Source organism: Mytilus edulis, chromosome 9, assembly GCF_963676685.1.
Source record: "Mytilus edulis chromosome 9, xbMytEdul2.2, whole genome shotgun sequence".
Classification (NCBI taxonomy): Eukaryota; Metazoa; Mollusca; class Bivalvia; order Mytilida; family Mytilidae; genus Mytilus; species Mytilus edulis.
The window spans coordinates 50,615,889-50,643,820 of NC_092352.1; the positions used below are offsets into that span (position 1 = coordinate 50,615,889).

The window sequence follows — 27,932 nt, forward strand, 5'->3', positions numbered from 1 at the left end:
AACGTTGGAAGAATCTGTGTGGCAAGAAGAAGAAGAAGATACCGAGGTAACATTTAAGAGCTTTCAGAATATAAACGTGCCGTTAAACACAAACAAAGAGTACAGAAAATGCCGTTTCAAGGATATAGTGCACCATTGCCGGAAGTTTACAGTCAAACAGCAGCATCGATACTGCATTCAAAAGATTAGCATCAACACTACAAGAAGGATTCAATCTACCTAAACCTGAACTTTTGACTTTTGATGGAAAACCCACAGATTACTACAAATTCATAAAGAACTTTGAAACGAATGTTGAATGTAGAGTTACAGATGATCAGTTAAAGTTAAGTTATTTGATTCAGTATAATGAGTATTGTAAAGGTGAGGCTAAATCTTCGATAGAAGATTGTGTATTGTTAGAGAAAAAGGGTTATGAACGTGCTCGGTCTATTTTACACCCCCGTTATGGCAGGTCACACATGATAGTTAGGTCATATATAGAAAGTCTTGTATATGGTGCTCCGATAAAGGCGTCAGATTTTGAGTCACATTCAAAATTAGCTCTTGAAATGCAAAAGTGTGAGATAACTTTATCACAATTAGGATATGTTTCTGATATAGATAATACTGATAATCTTAGAAAGATTGTAAAGCGTTTACCTATGCATTTACGGGTAAAATGGGTTGATATTGCTCATTCCATAACTGAAACTAGTAGAGAACCTAGATTTTCTGATTTAGCAAATGTTATTGATAAAAAGTCTCGTCTAGCTTCGTCAACGTTTGGTCTAGATCTCGTAAGAGAATCAAATACATATAGAAAAAGATATAGACAAACGTACTGATATGAATAAAAGAGAGAAGATATCTTAGACTACATTCGCTTCTAATAATATGTATGTCAGCAAGGCTACGACACAAGATCGTAAATGTATTTATTGTAATGGTACATGTAATGATTTAGAATTGTGTGTAAAATTCAAGTCTATGAATTTAACCGATAGAGTCAATTTTGTAAGAAATGCTAAGCTATGTTTTAATTGTTTAAAGGGTAAATATTTTTCAAGGGACTGTCGAAAAGCTAAAATGTGTACTGTAGAAAAATTGTAGCTCTAAACATCAGATTTTAATGCATAGTTGGGGTAAAAATAACAACTCGGCTACAAAGGTAAGCATAAATTGTTCATCCGCCGGGACAGTTATTAAGAATTGTCTAGGAATTATACCCGTCGAGGTTAAAGGGTCAAATGGGAAAACTTGCCAAACTTATGCCTTGATTGATGATGGAGCGGATAAAACGTTATGTGACGAGCGTTTGATAAAAATGCTGGAAACCGAAAGTAGACCGGTTACATTTAAAATGACAACAGTAACAGCACAGCGAGTCCGACATGAAGGTCAAGAGGTTGACTTACATGTACAATCAGTTGGCAACAACTGTCCGATAACACTTAGTAAGGTATGGTCAGTTAAAAATCTACCGATATCGACACACTCAGTCGCAAATAATAAAGATATTAAGAGTATTAAACACTTGTCAGATATTTATATAACAGAAATAAGCAGCAATAAAGTTCTGCTTCTAATAGGCACCGATACACCAGAAGCACACATTCCCATAGAAGTGCGTTCAGGAAGTAATCATGAGCCATATGCCGTACGAACACGCTTAGGATGGATCGTTAGAGAACCAATCAACAACACAAGCACCAGTGATGTAGTTAACATCAATTTTGAGCAAACAGATAATGTACTTTTGCAGCAGCAGTTAGAGCGACTTTGGACCACTTATTTTCTCGATCAGCCTAGCACGGAGAAAGTATGCATGTCTTTGGAGGATAAACGCGCCTTGAAAACAATGGAGTCAACAATAACCTATGAAGATGGACACTACAAACTTGGATTACCGTGGCGGTATGAAAATGTAAAATTGCCGAATAATTTACCTTTAGCACATGCTCGAATAAATCAATTGCACCGCAAATTGTCACATGATCCTAAGCTGCATGAGATGTACATAGCAACAGTAAGTGATTATATACAAAAAGGATATGCAAAGGAAGTTACTGATGTAAGTAATGAGTCAAGTCACATATGGTACCTTCCGCACCACCCTGTCACAAATGAGTATAAACCCGGAAAGGTGAGAGTAGTCTTCGACTGTGCAGTCAAATTTAAAGATGTTTCGTTAAATAACCGATTATTACAAGGCCCAGACTTTATGAACAGCTTGGTAGGAGTTCTAATGAGATTTAGACAAGACCACATTGCATTAGCTGCCGATATAGAGGCTATGTTCCATCAAGTCCCCGTGAAAGACGATGACTGTGATGCTTTACGATTTTTATGGTGGCCAAATGGAAACTTATAAGTACAGCCAAAATGTTACCAGATGCAGGTTCATCTGTTTGGTGCAACATCATCGCCCAGTTGTGCCGCATACGCATTGAAAAAGACAGCTATTGAACACGGTGAGTTATTTGAAACAGAGATAGCATCAACCGTAGAGAGAAACTTTTATGTAGACGACCTCTTGAAGTCAGTGGACACGGAAGAAAGAGCCGTTCAGCTTGCAACGGATTTACGAGAAATTATGAAACGTGGTGGATTCCGATTAACGAAGTGGTTAAGTAACAGTAAAGTCGTTATAAACGAAATACCGAATTCGGAACGAGCACCTTCAGTTGAAATTTTGAAGTCAAACACAGCTTTGCCGACCGATCGCGCACTAGGCGTAATATGGGACGTAAATGATGATGCCATCAAATATAAAGTCAAACTCGAGGAGAAGCCGCTGACAAGACGTGGAATAATTTCTACGGTAAGTTCGATATTTGATTCACTGGGACTCATAGCGCCAATCATTTTAAAAGGGAAGATTATGTTACAAGATCTAAGTAAACAGCTAATTAAGCTTGAATGGTCCGATCCTATACCAAAAGAAAAAGAAGAAGAATGGATAAAATGGAAATCGACGCTGCCAGAAATTGAAAATATATCAATACCTAGATGCTTCAAGACAAAAGACATGAAAGAAATAGCTGATGCTCAACTTCACATATTTAGCGATGGTTCTGAAACTGGTTATGGAGCATGCACTTACTTACGTCTAGTAGTCACTAATGGAAAAGTAAACTGTTCACTTATTCTGGGAAAATCTCATTTAGCGCCATTAAAACAGACAACGATTCCCAGACTAGAGTTATCAGGTGCCGTTGTTGCTTGCAAATTTTACGAAATAATCAGAGGCGAATTAGATATTAAGATTGACAGCGTAGTATTTTGGACTGACTCTATGATAGTACTTGGATACATAAAGAATAAATCTCGTCGTTTTAAAACATTTGTTGCAAATAGATTAAGAAGCATTCACGAGTTGACATCACCAGGTCAGTGGCGATACGTAGATACAAGATCAAATCTTGCCGACATAGCATCTTGAGGCATCCTTGCAACAGAAAATAAACAGATCAAATTTTGGCTCCATGGACCAGAATTTTTGTTGAAAGACTCGTATGAATGACCGAAACCAAAAGCTGTATCAACAGTAGACGAGCAAGACATTGAGATCAAAAGAGTTGTTATGATTAACTCAACTACAACTGATTCGATACGCGATATAATTACATACTTTTCAAACTGGCAAGTATTACAACGGACTGTAGCATGGCTAATCCGTTTCAAGACATACTGTATACGTTGTTTCTTAAAACGAGACGATGAAATAAAGACAGACAGCTTAAATGCTGATGAATTACAGGAAGCAACAAGGTATATATTGATACATGTACAACAAGAATCATTCGTAAATGAAATCAAAATGATTGAAAAGCAAAATCCTGTTAAGAAAGATAGTCGTTTAGCATCTTTAAAGGACCTAGTACTGTCCGAACAGTTTTGAACAGGTGTGTGAGATGTAGACGATATCAAGCACCGCTTTGTTTTCAGAAGATGGCTTCTGTTATAGACGATCAGAAAATTCCTGATAAACCACCATTTACCGTTGGAATAGACTACTTTGGTCCATTAAATGATAAAGTTGGACGTTCAGTCGTTAAAAGATACGGTTGCCTTTTTACATGTCTTACAACAAGAGCTGTTCACATAGAAGTAGCTCATAGTTTGACTACAGATTCTTTTATTTCTGCTTTCCAACGTTTTACGAGCAGGCGAGGCATACCTGAAAAGGTGTATAGTGATAACGGGACAAATCTTGTCAGTGGAGAATCGGAACTTCGGAAATATATTGAACAATGGAACAGAACAAAAATATCCAGTTACATGTCACACAAGGATATTAACTGTACTTTCAATCCGTCAAACGCTAGTCATCGTGGTGGTGTATGGGAAAAAATGATTCGTACGACACGCAAAATTCTGAGAGTTCTTGCAAATGAACAACTTCTTACCGATGAAAAGTTACTTACCTTTATGGCTGAAGCCGAAAGAATCGTCAATGATAGACCGATAACACTAGTCAGTAAGGATTCTCGAGATTTGCCAGTTCTCATACCGAATATGTTATTACTAATGAAAAACAACACTTCAATACCGCAAGGTGTGTTTAATGAGAAAGATGTGTATGATAAAAGGTGGTGGAAGCAGATACAATACTTAACTAATGTATTCTGGAGATGTTGGTTACGTGAATATTTACCAACTCTACAGCAGAGAAACAAATGACAAAGAGAACAACGAGATGTAAGAATTGACGACGTTGTACTCATTGCACATGACCATACACCGAGAGAACAGTGGCCATTAGGACGAGTACTTGAGGTCATTAGCAACCGCGATAGTCTTATCCGTAGTTGTGTGATCAAAACAAAATAGTCAAAATTTTTAAGACCAGTAACTAAAGTATGTTTACTTGAATGTTCACAATAGAATTAACAGTGATTAATTGATATTTGTCAGTTTTTTGTGTGATGACAATTTTTAAGAAATGTCATGGTGGGGAGTGTTAGATTTGAAATGAAATTCCAAATTGTTGGGTTACTTTATTTATTATTACTGAATTTATTTATCATATTTTTAATACTTGTAGATACTATTTTTGGATATTTGCGCATATGTAACGTTGCGCTCATGAACATTATATTATTTCCCGTATTTTAAGTTTTATGACGTTTCACTTTTGACGTACGTTACGTTGTCTAGTTTTTTATTCATTGCAAGTTATTTGATATTCGGAGACACATCATTATTTTAAAGAGAGATCATAATCGGTAAGAGATAATTTATGTACATTTTTAAGAACAATATTTATTTAAAGAAGAAATATTAATAATTGTAAAAGTGTTTATAAATTAATATTTATTCTAATAACTTTTTAATTTAACAAGTTACTTATGAAGAGTGAAAGAAAGTGAATCATATTGTTTGATTAGTATTATGCCTTTAGTGTTTTAAGTTACATTTTAACTTACGTGTATTTGTATTTTATTGTAGAGAATTGGATGTTATGATATAGTATATGAAGTCAAAATTATATGTAGTTTTGAAGAATAAAGATACTTATATAGACCGCATACTCGACTTATCGCCTTATTTGATGTCTTTGATGTGATCCGTTACAATGGGGGTGGCCAAAACATTGGGCCATCACCTGAGGCCAAAGACAGGCATAATGAAATGTTGAACAGGTTCAACACACTAATAGTGTGGGGACACGTTGCCTCGCAAAGCACACTTTCACGGGTCAATGTTCAATCAGCATTTAAGCAAGAAGCATGGCATCAGTAGCAAAGTCCCGGGTTCTGTGGAGTGCCCAGCCAGATGGAACAAATAATAAAAAATGAGTGGAGTCAACCCAGTATGGGTATACATCAAGAGAGTAGTATCTAGACCAAGCCGCACTTGCCGGGGGACGCCAGTGCATGGGACAAAACTGTCCCGATCAAAAGGGGCGCACCTTCATACCCCATGGGTCACACAAGCAACTATGCAGGTCAGGGGTCAGCATCCTGTACCCAACCAGCTCATACTGGTAGGGGACAGTATGAGACACCCCGCAGTAGGTATGGCAAGTGGCATAACAATAGGGGCGAGGACACAAGACAGGCTCCAACCCAAATGTATGTAGAAAGACAGGACAACAGGAATGGGGACACAAGGCAGACCCCTGACCATGCCTATGGGGATAGGCAATCCCAGAATCCGTACAACCAAGGATATACACCGGTGTCCCCACAAGGGGTCACCACAGGGGGAGCTATGGGCAACAGGCTTACCCAATGCCACACAATGAGGATAGACCCAGGGGACCCAAGGGTACCCGACAGCAGAGGTGGGCACGAGGAACCTTAAGTGAAGTCTCTAAGGTCAGCAATGCCCAAAAGAATATAAAGTATGACGGGAAGGGCAAATGGCAGGCTTTTTTTCACAAAATTTGCAAGGTATGCAGAGGTTTGTGAATTGGGTCCTCAAGAATGCAAAGACCAACTTTCCTGGTATCTTGATGGGAAAGCCAGCGAATATTATGCACTCATAACTGAAAGAGACAGGGAGGTCAGTTATAGGGAGCTTGTGGAGAAGCTGCACAAGCGTTTTGGTTTCAAGACACTCCCTGAGACTGCCCGGGTCCAGTTTAACAATGCCCGGCTAGCCCCTGAGGAGTCTCTCGAGGACTGGGCTGATCGGGTGTTGTCCTTGGCCATCAGGGCATTTAGAAACCTCTCTGACGACTATATGGGTACAGATGCGCATTAGTTTTTCCATAGGCCGTAATGGTAACGTTTTCTTCTGTTGCTCAGTCCATATCGTTAACTTGGATATGTGTGATGGCTCGTTTCGAAGCTGAGACATTTTGACATATGTGGTTAAATTTTCGGGGTACGAAGTGAGATTACTTTTTCCGTAAATTAGCAAACCCCGAGTATCATTTTGTGATGCGGCTCCTCATGGTAAATAATCCCATTTTTAACACAAAAAGTTCTTTGAAAATTTAATACTTTGAACACATTTAATAGCTCCATAGATTTTACACATTTATTCTGTGTTCCCCTACTTTCTAAATTAACTCAAATGGTTAAGCTCAGTCACTTGTTTATCATAGAAAAGTGTCAAATATCACTACACAGAGAATTTTTGTTTACACGTGACTTTTGAGTTCCTCATTTCAAGGCGCATTAGGGATCTTGTCCCATATTGAAATCCATACTTCTGATTTTTCCAAATATTTTTATGTGATCTTCATCGGTATAACATTCTGAATAAATCTGTGTATTTTTGTCCATTTCTGAAAAAAAATAAAGTTGTTTTAGCACTAGAAGGCAATGACACTTTCGTCGCTATATTCATTTATTTTTAATACAATGAGTATGTATAAGTAATTTCTTCCAGAATACCTTCACTAGTCAAAACAAGGACAAAACTTCTGATTATAACCTCTTATTACAATACACAGACCCTGTTAAAGCATTCTACAAAATTTTCTTGTGCCTTAAAGTGCATTTTGACAGAGAAATTATGCAAAAATGAAGGTTGTATAAAAAAAACAACACCAAAATAATTATTCTTACTAGTGGAAATCTGGTATTTAATACTGTTAAAACCACTCTAAACTACTTGGAAATCATCCATATCATATAATTAGAGTACAATATAGTGCAAATTTTCAAAACTTGTCCTTTCACATAATTCTATTTGAGAAAAAAATGTTTTTTACATGTATTTCAGTGAAAACCTTTTATCAGTGAGAAATCCACAAGAGGTCTTAACGGAAACATTGTGACATCACATGTATAATGGCGTCATTAAATAACGACAGATCAAAGTAGTGCTAAATATAGTTTGCAGTGTTACATGAGAAACAGTTGCCGCAAGATTTAACTCGAAATATTGAGTCGTAACGATCTGTAACTAAGCCTTTTCATTTAATACCAAGACCATAGCAACAGTTTTCATATTAGCATATTTTTAACATACCGACTGTAATTTCAATTGCATAAATATCATAAAAAACAATTTAGAGCTTGCCTAATAAAACAAAATGCTTACCAGTTATTCAGGACTTTTTAAAACCTCTAGTTTGCCATCTCAGGTTGAAAATAATGATACGTCTGGAACTGAAATAAGACAAAAAAAATACGCAGGCTTTGTTATCATTTGATTTTAAATACATAAGTATTATTGAGAGAGAAAAATCTTATTCTTGAAAGTTTAATCACAAAGAAAGACAAATGCTTCTCCCTTGTGGCTTAGCCACCTTCATTTAAACCTTTTGTATTAGAAGCAATGGGTAGTAGCTAACTAGCTTAATAATTGAATAGGTGTAGAAATATTGTTTTCAAAAAAGTTTGACCCTCCCCCTTTTTCAGTGCTGAGAAATGACAATATCTTTTGTTTTGCTCATGTGCATTAAAAATAATAATTCATGATTTTCTTAAAGCATGTAAAAGTTTTTTCTGTTTTTTATGCATATGATATCTACTGACCAGGGGTCAAATCAATGGTTAAAAGCACATGCGATGATGTATCTCGCTTTACTCGTATGAAGTGTGTTATCTCCCTTGATTATCAGGTATTTCTGTAGACCAGAGTGATAATTACATAACAAAGACTATATTGTGTCATGTTTACTTACAATTTAATAATATTTAAAAGTTATTTCTTGCCTTTTCAATGTAGCAAACAAATTCCTTTCGGATCTCTCGGAAGTAAACAAAGTTATGATTGTGCCTAAAAAAAGTGTTCAGCCCCGTGCCAGTAATGTATTTTAAAAGCGAAAATTTCCTTGAGTTTTTGCTGATCTTTATCAATGATATTTATCTTAAACCATTTATGATAACTAGGTATAAATAAAAAAATACTAACCATCATTTTCGGTGGTGTACAGGTGAAATCATCCATAAATCAGTCCGACAACTTCTGGAATTGAGCTTCTAAATTGGGTACAGATGCGCATTAGTTTTTCCATAGGCCGTAATGGTAACGTTTTCTTCTGTTGCTCAGTCCATATCGTTAACTTGGATATGTGTGATGGCTCGTTTCGAAGCTGAGACATTTTGACATATGTGGTTAAATTTTCGGGGTACGAAGTGAGATTACTTTTTCCGTAAATTAGCAAACCCCGAGTATCCTTTTGTGATGCGGCTCCTCATGGTAAATAATCCCATTTTTAACACAAAAAGTTCTTTGAAAATTTAATACTTTGAACACATTTAATAGCTCCATAGATTTTACACATTTATTCTGTGTTCCCCTACTCTAAATTAACTCAAATGGTTAAGCTCAGTCACTTGTTTATCATAGAAAAGTGTCAAATATCACTACACAGAGAATTTTTGTTTACACGTGACTTTTGAGTTCCTCATTTCAAGGCGCATTAGGGATCTTGTCCCATATGAATGAGCAAGCCGTAATGCGGCTGTGCCAGGGTATCGAAAACAAGGAGTTGGGGTGCAAGTCTCTAACCTTCAGCCCCAAAGCATAGAGGAGGCCGTAGATAAAATACGGCTATTCCAACATAATACACAGGCAATATATGGGAAGCCAAATAGACGTGAGGTTAGACAGGTAATGGGTGGGCGGTATGAAGACCACCCATAGTTGTTCCATAAGTACCAGGTACCGCAGGTAAGGGCTATCATGGCCCCTGAGAGGGTCCCATAGAGTACATGGAAAAATGAATTGGAAAAAAATCAATAAAAAGTTTGAAAGTAAGCTGGGTCAAGTGCATGAAAAATTGGACGACATGATGGACCATTTTAGGAAACTTCTCACTCGCCCTATGACAAGAAGCCCCTCACCGGGCGGACGGCCAGCAACAGGAGAATGTTTCCACTGTGGGAAGAAAGAGCATTTCAAACGGGACTGCCCAAAATTTAGGGGATGGACCCAATCAAAAAGCCCCTCCCCATATCGAGGGTCTGGGTGGGTTAGTGTATGTTATTACTGCTATAAGCTTAGACATCTTCGAAGTTAGTGCCAAGATCTGCGACCAAAGAGAGAACTGTCACTTTTGTTGACCAAACTTGTACAACGCCAAATCCATTAAACTCCAACGGGACAGCTCCAGAGGCCAGAGCAAGCCCCCGAAACTAGAGGTTGGCCTGTAAACAGATGTGCAGTTTAGGGAACAAAATGTAGAGGAAGTGACCTTGGGATATCATTGTCCAGAATCACTTTGTCCGGGGAAAGAGGTAATGCCATAAAAATTACAAGAGGCAGAGGGGGTGTTATTATTAGAGTCTGAATGGGAAGGCACCAAAGACACAGAGTCTAAAGGGGAGGGCACCCAGGACACAGAGTGTAAATAACCTAGCGCCTGAGTGCCCATTAGAGAATAAGGGGAATGCTTCCTCCGATTCAGCGGAGGACGTCATTCAACCATGGAGTTGACCGTCGGTTGTCAAAAATACTGATATATGTGTTGCGGCACGGTGCCAGTAAATGGGGACTCGAAGTTCTCCCTGGGGGATTTGTGTATGTTGATGAGCTCCTGTCTAGGCACCCAGGGTTGTCGGGGTACACCCTTAAGGAGCTCACCCGTTTTAGTTGAGGTAGATGTGGACAAACGTTTCACTTTAGAGAGGGACCAAGATCATGGTTGGTGGAAAATAAAGGCAAACCAGGGCATTCCATTGATGTGGGATCCTTTGGTATGCCCTCAGTAGAGGAAAATACTGTTGCCCATGCCTACCACTACACAACCAGTCATGCCTGGGGGATATAGAAAAGGAAGGATTGAGGCGGATGAATAGGCAGCACATTCATCTATTGAGTGAGGTACCCCCTACCTTCAAGCCTCATTGGGAAATACAGATAATGATAGATGTACCAAGGGCTCAGGCAGAGGGTTACGAGTTTTTTTGGGCACCTAGTAAGGCTATATTATGCCCGGGTAACCAGACAGGAGTCCTACCCGTCAAGTTCTTTATGGGGGTTGTTCATCTTGACTCTGGAGAACAAATCAAATTTAGGACCCCCTATTGTTCAGTCAGTGTTTACCCAAGACCATGGGGACCCTGGGGGTAAGAAGAGGGGAAAAATACCAGGCAGATGAATAGGCAGCACATTCATCTATTAAGTGAGGTACCCCCTACCTTCAAGCCTCATTGGGAAATACAGATAATGATAGATATACCAAGGGCTCAGGCAGAGGGTTACGAGTTCTTTTGGGCACCTAGTAGGGCTATATAATGCCCGGGTAACCAGACAGGAGTCCTACCCGTCAAGTTCTTTATGGGGTTGTTCAACTTGACTCTGGAGAACAAATCAAATTTGGACTCCCTATTGTTCAGTCAGTGCTTATCCAAGACCAGGGGACCCTGGGGGTAAAGAGAGGGAAAAATACCAGGGAGCTTATGGTTTGAACGCAAAGATACAAGCCTGGCAGCAGTAACTATGGCCAGTTATGGAGGACCCCAGGGTAGCTGGGACTCCATTGAAGGTCATAGCTCTTTCCGGATGGTACTACCCATTGATACTGACCTGGAAAATAATGAGGAAACCAATAACAGTGGGGCCTCCTCTTCAGAGGGGGAAGCAGACACCACATTGGTTGATGAGGAAAATGATTGTGAAATATTCATTGTCTGTCAGCTTCGTTCCGGAACGGGAAGGAAAGGGTAGTTTGCTATGCCAGTTGCACTCTAACTCAAGAGCAAAGGCGGTATTGCACCACCCGGAAGGAGCTCCTGGCAGTAGTACGCTTCACCAGACAGTTCCGGCAATACTTACTGGGAAGGAATTTTGTAGTCCGCACAGACCACAGTAGCCTCACCTGGCTGCTTCGCTTTAAGCAACCCCAAGGGCAGCTGGTCAGGTGGCTTGAGGAGTTGAGCCAATATCACATGGAGGTGCGACATAGGGCGGACTCCAAGCACAAAAACGCGGATGCCTTGTCCGGAATGCCTGTTGACTCTCCATGTCAGGACTTTAAAACCGATGCCAACTTGGTAACCCTGTCCTGTGGGGGTTGTCCATACTGTGTAAGGACTCAAGCACAGTGGTCTAAATTTATGACCGATGTGGATGACGTGGTCCCATTGGCATCCAAAGGAACAGGTTTGGGGGACCAGTCTGTAAACGAAAAACGGTCACTGGCCAAGATTCTGCAGAGGTTGGGTTTTTAGATGAAATACTCGTTGCGGATCTAAAACCAGCCGATGAGGGTATTTGCATATCACGAGTGACAGTGGCCACTGTGGGTAGAGATGTGGTGATAGTCCCCGACGACCCAGAATGTTCCATCCGGGTTGTCTAGGATGGACTTGGGGTGGTTTTAGGGAAATATTCGGTTGAACAAATTTGTGACGCACAGAGCAAAGACCCTGAATTCAAGTGGCTCACTGAGTGGCTTGACGATAACAGTTGTCAACCTGCTCAGGGGGACCTGTTTAGAAGTAGCTATAGCCAACCGGCAAAATTTCACTGGACAATCAAGGAGCGGTTCAATAGGGATGATAATGTATCATGCAAAAGATGGAGAGGGAAACAGGTTGCTGGTGCCCCGAGAATATAGGACATTATGGAATTATGCCATGACATCCCCTCAGCTGGGCACCAGGGCATGACTAGAACCCCAGAAAGAGTTAAACAGTTCTACTTCTGGCATGGGCTTAAAAAGGACTTAGAGGGCTATGTGGCAAGTTGTTCGACATGTAACCAGAGCAAGAAACCAATTAAGACTGCAAGGTGCCCAATGACAATGCTTCACGCTGGGGCTCCTATGGAGAGAGTGCACTTCGATTTTGTAGGGCCCCTACCAAAGTCAGACAGAGCAAATGAACACCTGCTCATGATTGTAGATCAATTCAGCCAGTATGTGTAGTGTATCCCTCTCCCCTCTCAGACGGCTGAAGTCACGGCAGGGGCTGCTGTTAACGATGTTTTTCTGTAGATTTGGGTATCCATATGAAATATTTACAGACCATGGCCGTAATTTCGAGAGTTTACTCTTCCAATCAGTTTGTGAACTGCTCCACATCCACAAGGCTCGGACCACCCCATATCGCCCTTCTGCTAATGGCCAGGTGGAGAGATTTAATCGTACCCTCCTGGCCTCCATCAGGTGTTTTGTGGGTACCAATCAGAAGACTTGGGACTTACACATTCCCCAATTAGCGGGGCAATTAAGGAATCAGTGAATCGATCCACCGGGTTTACCCCCAATCCCCTCATGTTGGGCAGAAAGGTAAACCTCCCTGCTGAGTTAATGGTCAGGTCACCAAAAACGGGGCAACCTCCAGACCTGGCAGGGTATGTGGGTGACTTGGAAGAGGCTCTAAGGTCTGCCCATGAAATTGCGAGGGCAAACCTCAAAACCTCCCAGCTTAGAGCTAAGCAAGCCTACGATCTTAGGGTAGTTGTCCGTCAGTACAAGGTAGGGGATGTTATCTATAAGCTGGACACAGCTTCACTGCCAGGAAAGTGCAAGAAACTTAACCCTATGTGGAGGGGACCAGGGGTCATCCTAGAAAGAATCTCGCCTTACCTGTATCAGGTAAAAATGAAGAAAGCCCTCACAACGGTGAACCACGACCGTTTAAAGCTGTGTAGGGATAGAGAGCTACCATCATGGGTCAATCGGGCAATAGTAGAGCTTCAAAATGGGGGGTTGGCGCAAGCAGTACAACCTAACAACCCGGTAACCCCTTCACAAGATAGTGTTCAAGATCCTGGTCCTGTGCCCCCACCCTACAATCAACTGAGGGCAGGAAAACAAATGCCTGAGGAAGTACTGGGGCACTGTACTGCACTTGCTGAGGACCTTATACAGGAGAATTTATGATCTCCTGTGACAAGTGCAGTGAGTGGTACCATAACAGGTGCGCTGAATTCTCTCCACAGGAGGCGGAAGAGTGGGAGAACCAGGACAACATATGCTGTGGTTGTAAGATAAAACAAAATAAACCAGATCCACCGCAAGTTAGTCTGAATCGTACTGGACTGCGGAGGTCAGCCCGTAGGCAGGGTTCAGAATAAGGTGCTATAATGATGCTGTTGTACATAAGGAGTTGTTAAGTCGTTGTAAATAGTTTCAGACATTGTACATAAGGTGGCAACTATTTGACTACATGTGTATCTAGTTAGATAGCTGCTATATTGAATAACGAGGCCAGATGTAAGTAAGTTGGGCCCTCAAAATGTTTTTTTTTTACGACGGGAGTACGGGAGGCAGCCCCAAGAGACACAAAGGGCCAGGAGGGGGAAGCAAAGGATCCAGAAAAGCCATCTCTGAGGACAACAGGGACTCCTCCCCAGAGGCTGGAGATACGAGTTTAAAGTGGGGTTCTGGGCTAGTTAGGGGCACCAGGGATGGTAGCCGTGATTCCAGGGCTCGTTCAGGTAGTAGGGAGGGCACAGTTAGGGACCCCAGTGGAGGAAGGAGCCGCTGTTCCGTTTCCAGGAGCACTCTAGGGGCCGCTGTCCCGATGGCTAGGGGCACCCCTGTGGGCATTCCAGCCTACCGGGATGCTCACAGCGCGCCTCCACTGGGTAGGGGTTTTCAGGGTAGAAGGGAAACAACACAAGAACGGAAGAGGAGAAGGAATCGGCAGAAAGAGCGCCAAGCTGAAGAGACAGCCAGGCTTCAGAGGGCACTTAGAGATGCCCAACAGAAGCGGACAACCCAGTCCTGAGCAAGGGGTTGAGCAGGGGTGTCCGCACAGAACTCGTTCAAGGGAGGAGGAAGGAGGGACACTGGGGTGTCGTGGCAAAGGACACCCCAACGTGACTACACGCCCACTGGGACAGGGGTGTCAGGACAGAGGACACCCCAGAACAATAACTAACAGAGACTGGAATCCATTCGTTTGATGTGTTTGATCCTTGGATGATTTTGCCAATTGATTGTGGCCTTTCCATTTTCAATTTTCCGCGGAGTTCAGTATCTTTGTGATTTATTTTTTATTTAATTTCAGTTCTTTGTCGACATATGAATAGGAGTATTGATAAAATATCACATGATGCAGCAATCTTTATTTGAAACTAAACAACAAAGTTCAAATGTACAAAGATGAAAAGATAAAAAAAAACTTTTCACTTTCATTACAGTATGAAGTATCATTGGTACATCCATCTAAGTAAATATAAAAAAAGGACAAATCTGTTTCATTTTTATTTATTTTTTATTTCAAATCTTACGATTAGGATTCTAATTGCTTAAATATAAATCAGTAATATCTCATAAGTTGTTTTGCATATTTCACATATCTTCTTCGTTGATTATTTCTGGCAAGTTTACCCTTATAATTATGACTGTAGTGTCCACCGTTATCTTGTTTGATAATGTCTGCTGCTTTCTCTCCGATCATCATGGTTGGAGCATTTGTATGACCAGATGGTATGTTTCTCATGACAGATGCATCAGCTACTCGTAAATTCTCGATTCCAATCACCCTGGATAAGTTAATTATGAAATAACTATATTGTATTTGTTAGAATGTAGATGTCAAATCTTGATTTAGTTTAGCGTATTTAAATATATTTCACTGGATTTTCAAATTGGCACAAAGGATCCTGATTAATAATCAACAATTTTATGCATTTTATAATTGTTAAAGGTTCTTATTTCAGGCAAAGGTAACTGACTTTTGATTAGTTATTATCTAAACACATTAATTTCATATTGCTCTTTGGATATTTTGGGGTGTTATACGTATTAATAAGAGACTAGAACACACCCGCGAAATCGCGGGCATTCAGAGCGTATTTGAAAGGATTTAAACTGTTGTAGGAAGAATTTTGTAAAAGATTTAATGACTTGAGAATTTCAGGAAAAGTATCAAAAGTCATAGGTACTTGGGGACAGGAAAATGTTTTTTAACCCTCCTCCTTTATATCCAAAATTCCCATTTTTTGTTTTCTATTAATTTCCTTATGAACATACATTTAGTGTACATGTATTATGAACATTCCAGTCAGGAGCCTGTAATTCAGTGGTTCAGTCATATTTGTTTTTCGTTCATTTTTTGTACATAAATAAGGCTGTTAGTTTTCTCATTTGAATTGTTTTACATTGTCATTTCGGGGCCTTTTATATCAGACTATGCAGTATCAGCTTTTGCTTATTGTTGAAGGCCGTAAGGTGACCTTTAAATGTTAATTTCGCTGTCATTTTGGTCTCTTGTGGAGAGCTGTCTCATTGGCATTCATACCACATCTTCTTTTTTTTGTAAAACATTTAGTGACTTGAGAATTTCAGAAAAGGTATCAAAAGTCATAGGTAATTTGGGACATGATAATTGTTTTTCTAGCCCGGCTCCTCCTTTTTCCACAAAAAAAATCCTTGTTTTTGTTTGTTCTCTATTAATTTTAATGACACATGAATAATTTTAGCGCTTATCTGTATATTATGAACATTCATTAAAGGGGGGGTCGGGGCAGAGGTGGATTTAGGCCCCCCCCCCCCCTTTTCTTGAAAATAATTGGTTGCTTATATAGGGAATCACTCAAGCATGACCGGAGCGGGCCCCTCTTAGGCAGTCAACGGGCCCCTGCGTATGAAAATTTCTGGATCCGCCATTGTGGAGGGGCCCTGATCCCAATATCCCGGGCTTAAAAACATGAAATCCAGAGGTTCTGAAATACAAATTAAATATCTCGACATCCCGAAATTCGAAAAAGGAAATCCCGGATCCCGAAATGGTCAATCCTGAAATTTCGATCTTAAAAACACCCGTTCCAGACGTCCCGAAAGTGTATTTTCTTTTTACAGTCAATTCTCAGTTTAATAATTGATCCACAGCGGTCATTGATATATTATTCAGACCCTCTCTATTAAATAAACCCTGTGACTGCCGTGGATAGTAAACTTGAAAATGATATCAGACAGAAAATACACTTTATTCGTAGTATATGTATTTGTTTCAAAGTAAAAAGAAAAACGCAAACCGGAGGTCTAATCTGACTTAAATTTCGTCCAATGACGGATATAAGACAGAAAATACACTGTATTCGTAGTATTAATGTTTGTTCAAAGTATACAGAAAAACGCAAACCGGAAGTCTAATCTGACTTAAAATTTCGCCCAATGACGGAAACTTATCCGGACGTTTTTTTTCTTGTTTTTCACCCAAAATAACTCAATCTGAATAATCATATAAATGGATGACAAATGCGATTATGCACTGTACCCATAGGACACAGAGGCATGATGATTAATTTATAGTGGAACGAGAAGAGAAGCGACACCCAAAATGAGGTCTTCTCGTTTAATAGTATAGATACCTCAACCGTGGATCAACAACAGCAGATATGTCATGTGCTGATCCTATTCTACATGTTCCAACAATATTAACTGCTGAGTTTAAGAAATGTCTACCAATACACTTCCAGTAGTTATCAGAATCAAAGATAATGTCATCGCAATGTCCAGGTGCATCGTTTCTTACCAAAGTAGCACCGATAGATTTCCAGGCCTGAGTTCGTTCTAACGACCGCAGAAATCTAACACCTAAACAAGTGAAAAAAGAAAATCTCTGAGCAAATTGAAAAATCAAAAACACAGAAAAGAATGGAAGACAAATGTCATATTTGTGACTTAGCTCAGACATTTCCTTATGTAGAAAATGGTAGATTAAACCTGGTTTTGTAGCTAGATACCCCTCACACTTACAGTCGCCTGGGATTCCTTGATCCGTATAAGAATTATGATGTATTGTGATGTTTGGATTTTAGGAAGCCTATTTGAGAAAACTTTTATTTCTTTTTTAATTATCACAGTGCTGACATCTTCGGGCAATTTGAGCCATAAATGGCAAGTAGATCAAAACCAACTCACAATTCAACATAACTTAAAAACACAGTCGACTTACTATTAATCGCTCTTATAACTCTGGAAAAAATAGGAAACCGGATCTACTAATTAGTTATCATTACAAAATCCTCAGTCGACTTCTAACACCATTTAATCACCATAAAATGTCGAAGGACCAATTTAATCGGTATAAAAGGAGATGTGGTATGATTGTCAATGACACAAATATCCACCAAAGTTCTAATGAATTCGATGAAAGTAATTATATGCAACGTTACGGCTTTCAATAATGAGAACACCCTGTACCATATAATCGGTTATAAAGGGCTCCGACATAAAAAATAAGATTCAATTCTATTTAGAAAAACAAAACTAACGACCTTATTTATGTTACGCTAAAAAATATAACAAAAAATATTCACAAAATAAGACAGCATGGCCGAAATGAACAGTATTTATATACTTCTTTTTTTTTAAACTAGAACGAAAAGACATTTACATTTTAAAATAAATATCCAGACCTGATTTAGTCAACATAGATTAAAGTCGTGTACTCGACTCCTCATAAGTAGTATTGTCCTTCAACGAGTATATTGTCCCTTTGTCAGAAAATGTGAAATGTTTAATGTTGTTGGCAAATAAATTAGTAGGAAAAACATTATTTGTTTCAGCTGCTTTGTCAGAAACTCAAGACCACCTCCGTTTTATATTAATTACATTCGAAATTCCTAGGAAAGCAATTCAGTAATTAAGACCTCTAATTAATAATAATACGTCTATTATTTTCAGCAAGGAATACCTTTTACAAACATTTCTAAGTCGTCTGCATGGGACAGGTATCTCGGATCTATTACAGGATATTCAAATGGGTCTTTACTAGCCAGTCTAATTTCCCCAGTACTTTTCGGTGATCGCGGAAACAATAAAACTTGGAAGCTTGTTGAGTTGGCGCGTCTAATAAGTTCTGCACGAATCTGAAAAATAGTTCTACTTATGAAACATTATTACGTCTAAAACTTAAGAAAGTTTAAACTTTCATGTATGTAAACGATTTCAAAGCAAGTGTATGTTTAGTTGCAAACAACAAAAATAGAAAATGGGAGATAGAATTAACAATATGAATACAAATGAAATGTGGTTTAATTGACAATGAAACAGGAACGCAACAGAGACCAAAACGATGATGTACGCAGTTATGTGTAACTGTAGTCTTAAGTTTGATGAACTGTTGATGTATAAATTTATATAACTCAAAAATCAATTTTAGTCCTCAAGGATTTTGAATTTTGCATTTAAAATAATGTGAACCTTATTAAATTTGCATTTCAAAGACAAAGTAATGGCTATACCTATTATATTTAAATTCCTATTTCAATCAAATTATTAAGTTTTGTCTTGTTTTTTTTTAAATGAAGCTACAGTAGTAGCATACTCTTTCATTTTCCAGACTGTGTACAGTCATTTTCTAATTTACAATAAGGTTGATTAAACCTGATTTATTGGTTACCTAAACTTGTAATAATGGTATAAAAGTCGCATATAATTCCATTACATTGACAAAACAGTATAACTGTGTATACGTTAAAGCATGTAGTTTTCCTACCGCATCTTTTATCGCTGGGTTGCTCGCAGACCCACTTTCAAATGCACTCTCTAGAAACGAAAGCTCTACATCAGGAATATTCCTTTTTGGACGACAGAAACTTTCAGATATCTGCCCAGCGGTCCCTGTTGATGAATATATCCCTGCAAAGAATCATAAAATATCATAAATGCATACTAGTACATAATCATTTACAACCGTTGCAGCAACGTTCAACTACAGCGGCTATCATGTGACTTTAAGGGAAATGAACTCAAAACGACATCAACAAAGTCTTAAAAACCAAGTTAACGCCGCGTTCACATCATCGTTTGTTTACTCCATACTTTAATCATTTGTATCTTGCGTTTGTAAACTCTGTAGGTTGGTTAAAACATAAGTCATTTGGCGAGTTATTGGTTGCGCTTGAAAAGAAACGCGTGTTTACTTTGGCGTTAATTTGTTGTGAAAACTGAATATTTTTCAACATCCTTTTATCTTTTGTTCTTGTAAAGTCAATTATAATTTGTCTACATTGACTAGATATATGGGGTTGGGTTGAAATCTCACTAAACATGTTTAAGACCGCCGCCTTTTTTCGCCTGTGCTAGGTAAGGAGTCTCTTGCATTTGTAAGGGTTTTATATTTTTAATTTAAGTTCATGTTTATATTTTTGAGTTTAGTTTGGCGTCAATTTTTACTTAACAAATACATGTTTTTATTAAGAGGTCAGGCATCGCCGCCTCTGGGTGCTGGATTTTCTCGTGTATTTAAGACCAGTGGTGGCCTCTTTGGTGGAGTTTTTGTCTCTTTGACACATTCCATATTTCCATTCTCAATTTTAATCAAGATATGTTTAGTCTATATTATTTAAAAGTATTTGCATTTCATGCAAGTGAACTTTGATCATCTTAAAGAAACAATCTACAAAACTTTTTCAATATAAAAACGGTAGCATAGGCTATACATTTATTACTTTGGGATGTCATTCGGCATACTTCATCATACATTGTCATAGTGAACGAAAAAGGTAAAAATGTGACACATAGATATTAAAAATAAGCCTATGAGATATATATTTCCCAACTCATTCGGTATTTGAGAACCTACAGCTGCTATTCCGACTTTTTAAAACGTCACCAATATTTGCGCAGAAAGTTGATAAACCAGGGTGAATTCAAAGAAGGTCTCATCCTTTTTTTAAATAGATCAATCGGGAGATATCAAGACCTTGTTGATAAATATAAATCATCAACTTCACAAATAATACATGTCGGTCTTGAAGTATATTCAGATTTAGGTATCGGCGTGTTTTATCATCTTAAGGTGGCTGGGATGTGTTAATTAAAACCATAGATTTTTAAAATAATTTATCAAAATTAAGTTTTTATCATCCTTTTTCAAAAAAAATAACAAAAAGTATGGGTCACCGGTCTTTTTTCATGCTACAGGTTGTGCAAAATTATCAGATTTTGTATAGATTATGCATGGAAAATTTTGTATGACAAAAAGAAATATATTCCATAGAATTTAAGATTAAATCTTAGAAGACAGCTCTTATAACATGCTTTTTAGACAAGAGAAAAAAAATGGGGTCACCGAACTTGATTTCTTGCTACATCTTAAAATAGGTAAATTCACAACACTTTATGTCATAAATTAACTTTATCAGATTTATTTTTTCTTCTATCTAAGTTATATCCCATGGAAAGTTGATATAAAAAATGAATCAAACACAAAACACCATTTGAAAGTTGAAACAAATGAATGAAAGACATATACAGTCGTAAATATGATAAAACACATAAATTTCATATTTTCAATAGAAGTTTTACACATGAGCATTTTGGTATACTTCTCTCAAAATTTGGACATTTCATTGTAGATCTAAATCAATTGTTTTTTTATTTCGACAAAATCCAAGATTGAGGAAGACATCCGAGCAACCTTTATCACGTTTTATAGCGTTCTTTCATTTTTCTTTGTGAATCATTAACACTTACTATTAAGTTAATTTGTGGTATATCATTTTGGATTGGCCTGGAACGTTTGCATCCCGCCATTGTGCTATTAATCCATGGTATGTTTTAGGGTAATGCTGACGTATATGGACATTAAATCTGTATTATAGATATGTTTAACACTACTCACCTTGCTTATTTAAAATATAATTAAGGATTTGTTGCGGGTCAGTCACTTTCATTCTGTTAATATTTATAGGTATTTTTATGTTATATTGAAAGCTCGCAAACATATGGTCTTTTAAATTTTGTCCAACTGGAAGATCAGCTATCACCGGTACCTGTAGACACACATTTAAGCATTCTGTTATAATATTATTTCAACAAAAATTATAAGTTATGAATACACAAACCACCAACATCATAAAATCGGGGGGGGGGGGGGATAATTTTTAAAAAATGAGCAGAAGAGAAAACAAAACATATCAACAAACACATACATTATAAAAGTTTGAATTTTTGTCGAGTACCATGTTGTTTGCATTTACTGCTTGCAGCCAAAATTTCCTGCAAATAAGCTGTCGCACCGGCAGACATGTAAATAGATATAGGAAGATGTGGTGTGAGTGCCAATGAGACAACTCTCCATCCAAATAACAATTTATAAAAGTAAACCATTATAGGTCAATGTACGGCCTTCAACACGGAGCCTTGGCTCACACCGAATAACAAGCTATGAAGGGCCCAAAATTACTAAAAAAAACACTTATAAATTACATAAACAAACGATAACTACTGTACATCAGATTCCTGAATAAGGACAGGTGCAATCATTTGCAGCGGGATAAAACGTTTAAATGGTATCAAACCTTCTCCCTTGTTCTGAAACAATAGTATAACATCACAACATAGAAAAACACACGATAAAATATCAATTGGACGGCTTAACTCAATCAAAAAAACGTAAATAAAACATGTTAAACACAGGCATGTTCTGAATATGCCTGTCCAAAGTCAGCAGTTCAGACTTTGTGGCTTGCTGCTATATATCATATTTGATTTTTGTTAATGTCATTTTAAATTGTTCAAACCGTTTGTTTTCTTGTTTGAATTGTAATCAATCTGTCATGTTGAGAAATTTTATAGCATGTTATGCGATATGGGTTTTGTTCATGCTGAAACTTGTACGATGACAAGACATGGTGTAGCTGTTTACCTACTGTTAACGGAAGAATTACCATTGCATAACACGTATTTTTTTTTTATCTCTGATTGCTGAGTATAAATATAATGACAGAACAAAAACACTGGATTTCGGACTAATGGATGTTCTTCTTACTAACACATGATAAATAACATAATCTTGCTAAATGTAAATTTTTGTAATAAAATTGAGAATGAATAGCTTTAATCAAAAGAGTAAAGTTAATGATGTTTTGTCTATTGAGCATTTAATGCTGCATAGGACATTTATTATTAGTTATCAAAGGTACAAAGATTATAATTTAGTACGCCAGACGCGCGTTTCGTCTACATAAGACTCGTCAGTGACGCTCATATCAAAATAGTTATAAAGCTTAACAAGTACAAAGTTGAAGAGCATTGATTCAAAAAAAAAATGTACAAAATACGGCTAAGGTAATCTATGCCTGGGATAAGAAGATCCTTAGTTTTTCGATTTTTGTAAACAGGAAATTTATAAAAATGACCACATAATTGATATTCTTGTTGACATCGAAGTGCTGACTACTGCGCTGGTGATACCTTCGGGAACGAAACGTTCACCAGCAGTAGCATCGACCCAGTGATGTTAATAGTTATGAAAGGTACCAGTATTATGATTTAGTTCGCGAGACGCGCGTTTCGTCTACATAAGACTCATCATTGAAGTACAAAGTTGAAGAGCATTGAGGATTATTATTACAAAATCTACAAAATCATTGCAAATGTTTAACAAAATAAGTCGTTCAGGGAGCCCTGTGAATATTTGCAACTAACTTGTTTTTTTTTCCATTTGAGTTAGAGAGGTGTAATTACCTTCATGTTTTGTAGATGTTCACGAGGTCCAATTCCAGAAAGCATTAGAATGTGTGCCGACCCAATAGTACCTGCTGACAGTATTATTTCACGTCTTGCACGAACCTCTTGTTTCTGTCCGTCCCGAAAAAACTCTACTCCAATAGCTTTCTTGTTGAACATCAAAATCTAGTAACGAAATAAAAACAACATGCTATATATTAAATGCGTTCAACACGCTTGTGATTTAGATCTCTCAGAGCCGAATATTTAAAAGCCAAGGATGTAAATGAACCGGAACAGTTGAAAAGCTAACTGACAAAAAGGACTCAAAGACATGAAAGATATAGCAAAATCCATCTATGGTCAACTTTACCTGAGAGAGATGTTTTTTCTGAAAAAAAAAGAACTGCTTACGAAAAGACTAAAATCAGTCGGCATTCTTACATGTTTCCTTTACCTAAACAAGTTCTCTCTAAAAGTGATGACTAAGAGGACATATGGAATGATCAATTCAAGATATGGGATATTCTAGTTGTCTAATCAGATCGAATAGCACCGCATGTATCAATAGACAAATCTGGAAATGCTTCGGTACAGTTATATGTACGTATTGTTTTAACACCGGCATATTCTATTTTTTTACGGTTTACACATCCAACTGTATAGCAAATTGGTTTATGTATAGCAAACAAAGTCGCTGATCCTTTTATTGTTTCAGATCGATCAAAGAACATTTGATTAAAGATGTATGCTGACTTTCCTTTAAACGTACGTGGAACAAAATATTATGTTAGAAAATTTTTCGATTTGGTTGAATAAAATTGAATAGCTTGGATAACATTTTCAGTATGCACTTCTCAGAACTAAAAACGAGAGACAAACACAAAGAGGAAATTTAGAACAATGAATGAAAGCTTTAGTTGCTAGCATCCTTATTTCATATACCCATGACGATTAAATCAAACTTTCAATTAAGCATATAATTGTAATGGTTATATAAAGCGTAGTTAAATCAAACAAATTAATATTACTGCAAAAAATGAGATTTGTTAAGTATATCTTTTTTTGATCAACATATGATTGAAACCGCTGGTTGATTATACCACATCAAAATACTTCGAAACACTATAATTATGAATAATACCTTAATAACAATAGTATTGTGCATTTTCATTTCACCAAATTAGATGCGTTTTAAGATATAACGTGTTTCTAAATGTGTCTCGGTAGACTTGAAACATAGTTCAAGTGGGATGGGAAATGTAAATTACTGAGTCCGCATTTTAGGCATCATGTGTATATTACCTTTGTTACATGTGACCGTAGATTGACTTGTAAGTTGTTTCTCGGCAAGGCTTTTCGTATATACTTGTTTGATGTACTGCATCTTTTTCCGTCATGTGTATTTATTTGAGTCAGACAGTAGCCTAAAAAGTGTGACAATTAAACATTATTAAAGTTTTAATTCAAACTCGAGTTTAAATTTTTTTATTAAAGTAATATGAGGCAGGCATAACCTGTGAATGGGGACGAAGTCTATGATTTATTTTAAAATCAACAATGTTAAAAAGAGAAACGGAAATACCGTAACGTTTCCGATTTTGGTTCTGTTGTTAGGGATTTTAGTTGTGACGTTATTTAAATTATGACGTCATATTCAATGTAAACAAAGAAACGCTGTCATCAGGTAACGTTTTTTTAATAACAAATATTTTGTTTAAAATGAATTAGTATTAGTTCCTCTTTTAGACTGATAAATATACATTTTATTCAAAGTCTCATGTAAACAAGACCGGAAACGGAAGTCGATTTCTGCGCAGATCCAGAAATTCAAAAACTCGACAAAAAAAAATTGAACGATTTTGAGTTCATTGGTACAATGAAAAATTCGGGAAATTTTCCCTATTTTTTTTAATTTTTTTTTTTTATTGAATTTTCTACTGTAATAGGGGACTTCGTCCCCATATAAATGTCATATGGAACTATTTTCATTGGTGAAGGGAGGTAGACGTGAATAATTTCATTAATTTGTTTTAATGTAGAACAATTTTTGCTATTAATCCACCAATGTTTGTACCAAGTCAGGAATATGACAGTTTTTATCCATTCCTAGAAATAGAAAAAACGTTTAAATTAAATTCATCTGTAAAAGACAATAATGATAGGACATTCAGTATAGTAAATTAAATAACACATCGCTGAGAGGGTGATAGAGGAGATTGGTAGCCCTCGAAACAGAATTGTCAACCTCGGGGTAACAATCTGGTCTATCACACTCTCAATTATGTGTTATTTATATAATGGTTATAAGTTAAAGGTATTGTAGGTAAACACGTTTTAAAAGATAGACGAATGATATCAAATTGACATTCAAACTTATAAGTGGAAAATAAACTGAAAACGAAAAATAAAAAACAAGAAAATGGCCTAAAGATATACAACATCATACAAAACACAGCATTCAAAACTAACAAATGAGTAATAAATACCTCACCAAAAACGGGCTGATCTCAGGCGCACGCTTATCCAGCTCCGATATTTCACCCGGAGTGATCTCATATAAGTACAAACTCGTTAAGAAGTCGAATTAGGTAGGTCACATATTTGGTAAAGGGAACGGTATTGTATTACGACAATTAAAACATATCCGTTGGAATTTGTGACACACTAATTCAAAAAGTGAAAATCACAAAAATACTGAACTTCGAAGAAAATTCAAAACGGAAACATGGGAAAGTCCCTAATCAAATAACAAAATAAAATGATAAAACACATCAAACGAATGGACAACTACTGTCATATTTCTGACCGTGTACATGCATTTTTAAATGTAGAAAATGGTGGATTGAACATGGTTTTATAGCGCTAAACCTCTCACTTGTATGACATTGGCATTAAATTCCATTATATTTACAACGAGGGGTGAACAAAACAGACATAATAGGTCAACTAGTCAAAATATGGTTACAGCAGCAATCACTGTGTTACAATCTCAACGATTAACCGAATCGTGTTAGCGTTAGAAAATTGTCGAATGAATGGTTTGAACTTCACCACATAGACATCTTGTTTGAATAGCTTCGTTTTGAACAGGAATCATCTTTTAATGAAATTATGATAGGAATGCAAATAGAACAATATAAAAAAATGATACATATGGCCTTTTGTATTATGGGAAAAAAACACATTGTTGCGCGAACAAGCAATTCTCTTTCAAATCTTACCACTTCTCCATTCAAGTTTCAAAAAGAGATTTTTATTAAGAGCTCAATGCCCTACTCGTGATTATGTTTTCATATAGACTAATGATTAATAGAAATTTGTGGAATTCAGACAAACGAATTTCGCTGAAAATATACATATTAACACCTCGGTCATGTGATTGAATAGAGGGACACACATACACCCACCTATTGGATTATACCCGCTACAATCTACAATTGGAAGTCCAAGTTCTCCGGCTGCTATTCGATGAAAGAAGCCTAGCTGTGAATTTCTGTCGTCGTTTAATACTATAGGCCCATTTTGTCCTCTTAGAACTAAAAAAAAACTTTTTTTTTATTAAGATCAAATAAAATGTCCTTACTTGTATTTTGTTTTCCGACTTAAGATTTTGACTTTCAGTTCCTTTGATATTTGTTCACAATGACTGGGTATTTATTTTTGAATGCAGGTTAAAAATTGATACCGACGACCTCCATATTTCCTAGCTTATAAAGTAATAGGTCCAGTAATACCCCTTATTGGCCCTAAACTATAGCAGTTTTACAAAATTAATAAAAAGTAAACTCTTAAAGATTAATTAGTAGAATACTTTTGTAACATAAATACAAATAGACAAAAGTGCACATATATCAGGTACTGTCATCATTTAGTCATGCTAAATTACTCATGTTACTGAATTCTTCACAATTTTAACACTTGAGTTAAATTTTTGACGGTTTCCGTCTTAAATGGAAGTGGCCGCATTCGTGGTCGTTTTTAATATATAAGTTTTTTTTTATGATAATACATAACATATATAAAGGTTGAGAGTGAACATGGATGCGGCTACTTTCTTTTTTGACAAAAACAATCTGAAAAGTGACATCTTATGGCATATTTGATAATTTTTTCATATTTAAGCTTGAATCTGAGCGTCTTTGATGACTAAATCAGTTCAAATTTTTCACATAATCTAATGGAATCGATTGAAGAAGACACGTACAAATGTAAGTGTTTAAAAAGTGTCCAAAATATTTCATCAGATAAACTTGAAATTTGAGGCCCAAATTGGCCCTTACCAGACCTACTCCTTTGAAGAATTTACAAGATCATAGTGTGGTACATGTTTTTCTGTCTACAGTTTTCTATGTTAAGATTTTTTAAATTGTGTTTTGTTTTGTTTATTTGTATCTATGGAAACCCCAATACTGTGGATAAATGAGTATTCCTGGGAGATCAATTTTCGTTGATTTCGTGAGTGAAAGTGAGCATGAATTTAAAAAGGTTTATACATATTAAATAGGCCTGCATCCAGATAAACAAATCATTAAAATCAGAATTACATTTGTGTATGTAAAAGACATACCAGTGAAGGTCAAATCAATCTAATTAAAAAGACCAATAAAGTACGAGGTTACAGAGCATTGAAAAATCAAGCTCCAAAGCAATCAAATATCCTGTTCTTGTGATATATTTT

The 27,932-nt window shown here is 37.1% G+C and overlaps 3 protein-coding genes and 1 long non-coding RNA gene across 6 annotated transcripts in view; 2 read left to right on the forward strand and 2 right to left on the reverse strand.

Annotated features, from left to right (window-relative positions):
* Positions 1-2,374: 2,374 nt before the first annotated feature.
* Positions 2,375-3,424, forward strand: LOC139490022 (uncharacterized). Its single transcript, XM_071276875.1, has one exon. It carries the CDS (start codon positions 2,375-2,377, stop codon positions 3,422-3,424), a length of 1,050 nt encoding a protein of 349 aa, XP_071132976.1.
* A 509-nt stretch (positions 3,425-3,933) lies between these two features.
* Positions 3,934-4,665, forward strand: LOC139490023 (uncharacterized). The gene has a single exon (XM_071276876.1). It carries the CDS (start codon positions 3,934-3,936, stop codon positions 4,663-4,665), a length of 732 nt encoding a protein of 243 aa, XP_071132977.1.
* A 2,250-nt stretch (positions 4,666-6,915) lies between these two features.
* LOC139488535 (uncharacterized) lies at positions 6,916-9,185 on the reverse strand. Its single transcript, XR_011656025.1, has 3 exons — positions 8,800-9,185; positions 7,984-8,051; positions 6,916-7,222 (listed from the first exon to the last, which is right to left on the reverse strand). It is a non-coding gene; the product is annotated as an uncharacterized lncRNA (long non-coding RNA).
* A 5,860-nt stretch (positions 9,186-15,045) lies between these two features.
* LOC139488536 (uncharacterized GMC-type oxidoreductase Mb1310-like) overlaps positions 15,046-27,932 on the reverse strand; it is a 39,100-nt gene continuing 26,213 nt past the window's right edge. For all 3 annotated transcript variants that reach the window (XM_071274240.1, XM_071274242.1, XM_071274241.1), the window contains 8 exons: positions 26,662-26,790; positions 24,557-24,678; positions 23,270-23,437; positions 21,423-21,573; positions 19,293-19,435; positions 18,489-18,663; positions 17,161-17,386; positions 15,046-15,330 (listed from right to left, as the gene is read on the reverse strand). In XM_071274240.1, coding sequence (XP_071130341.1) covers positions 15,105-15,330; positions 17,161-17,386; positions 18,489-18,663; positions 19,293-19,435; positions 21,423-21,573; positions 23,270-23,437; positions 24,557-24,678; positions 26,662-26,790 — 1,340 coding nt within the window. In that variant the 3' untranslated portion in view covers positions 15,046-15,104. The remainder of the gene's footprint in view (positions 15,331-17,160; positions 17,387-18,488; positions 18,664-19,292; positions 19,436-21,422; positions 21,574-23,269; positions 23,438-24,556; positions 24,679-26,661; positions 26,791-27,932) is intronic.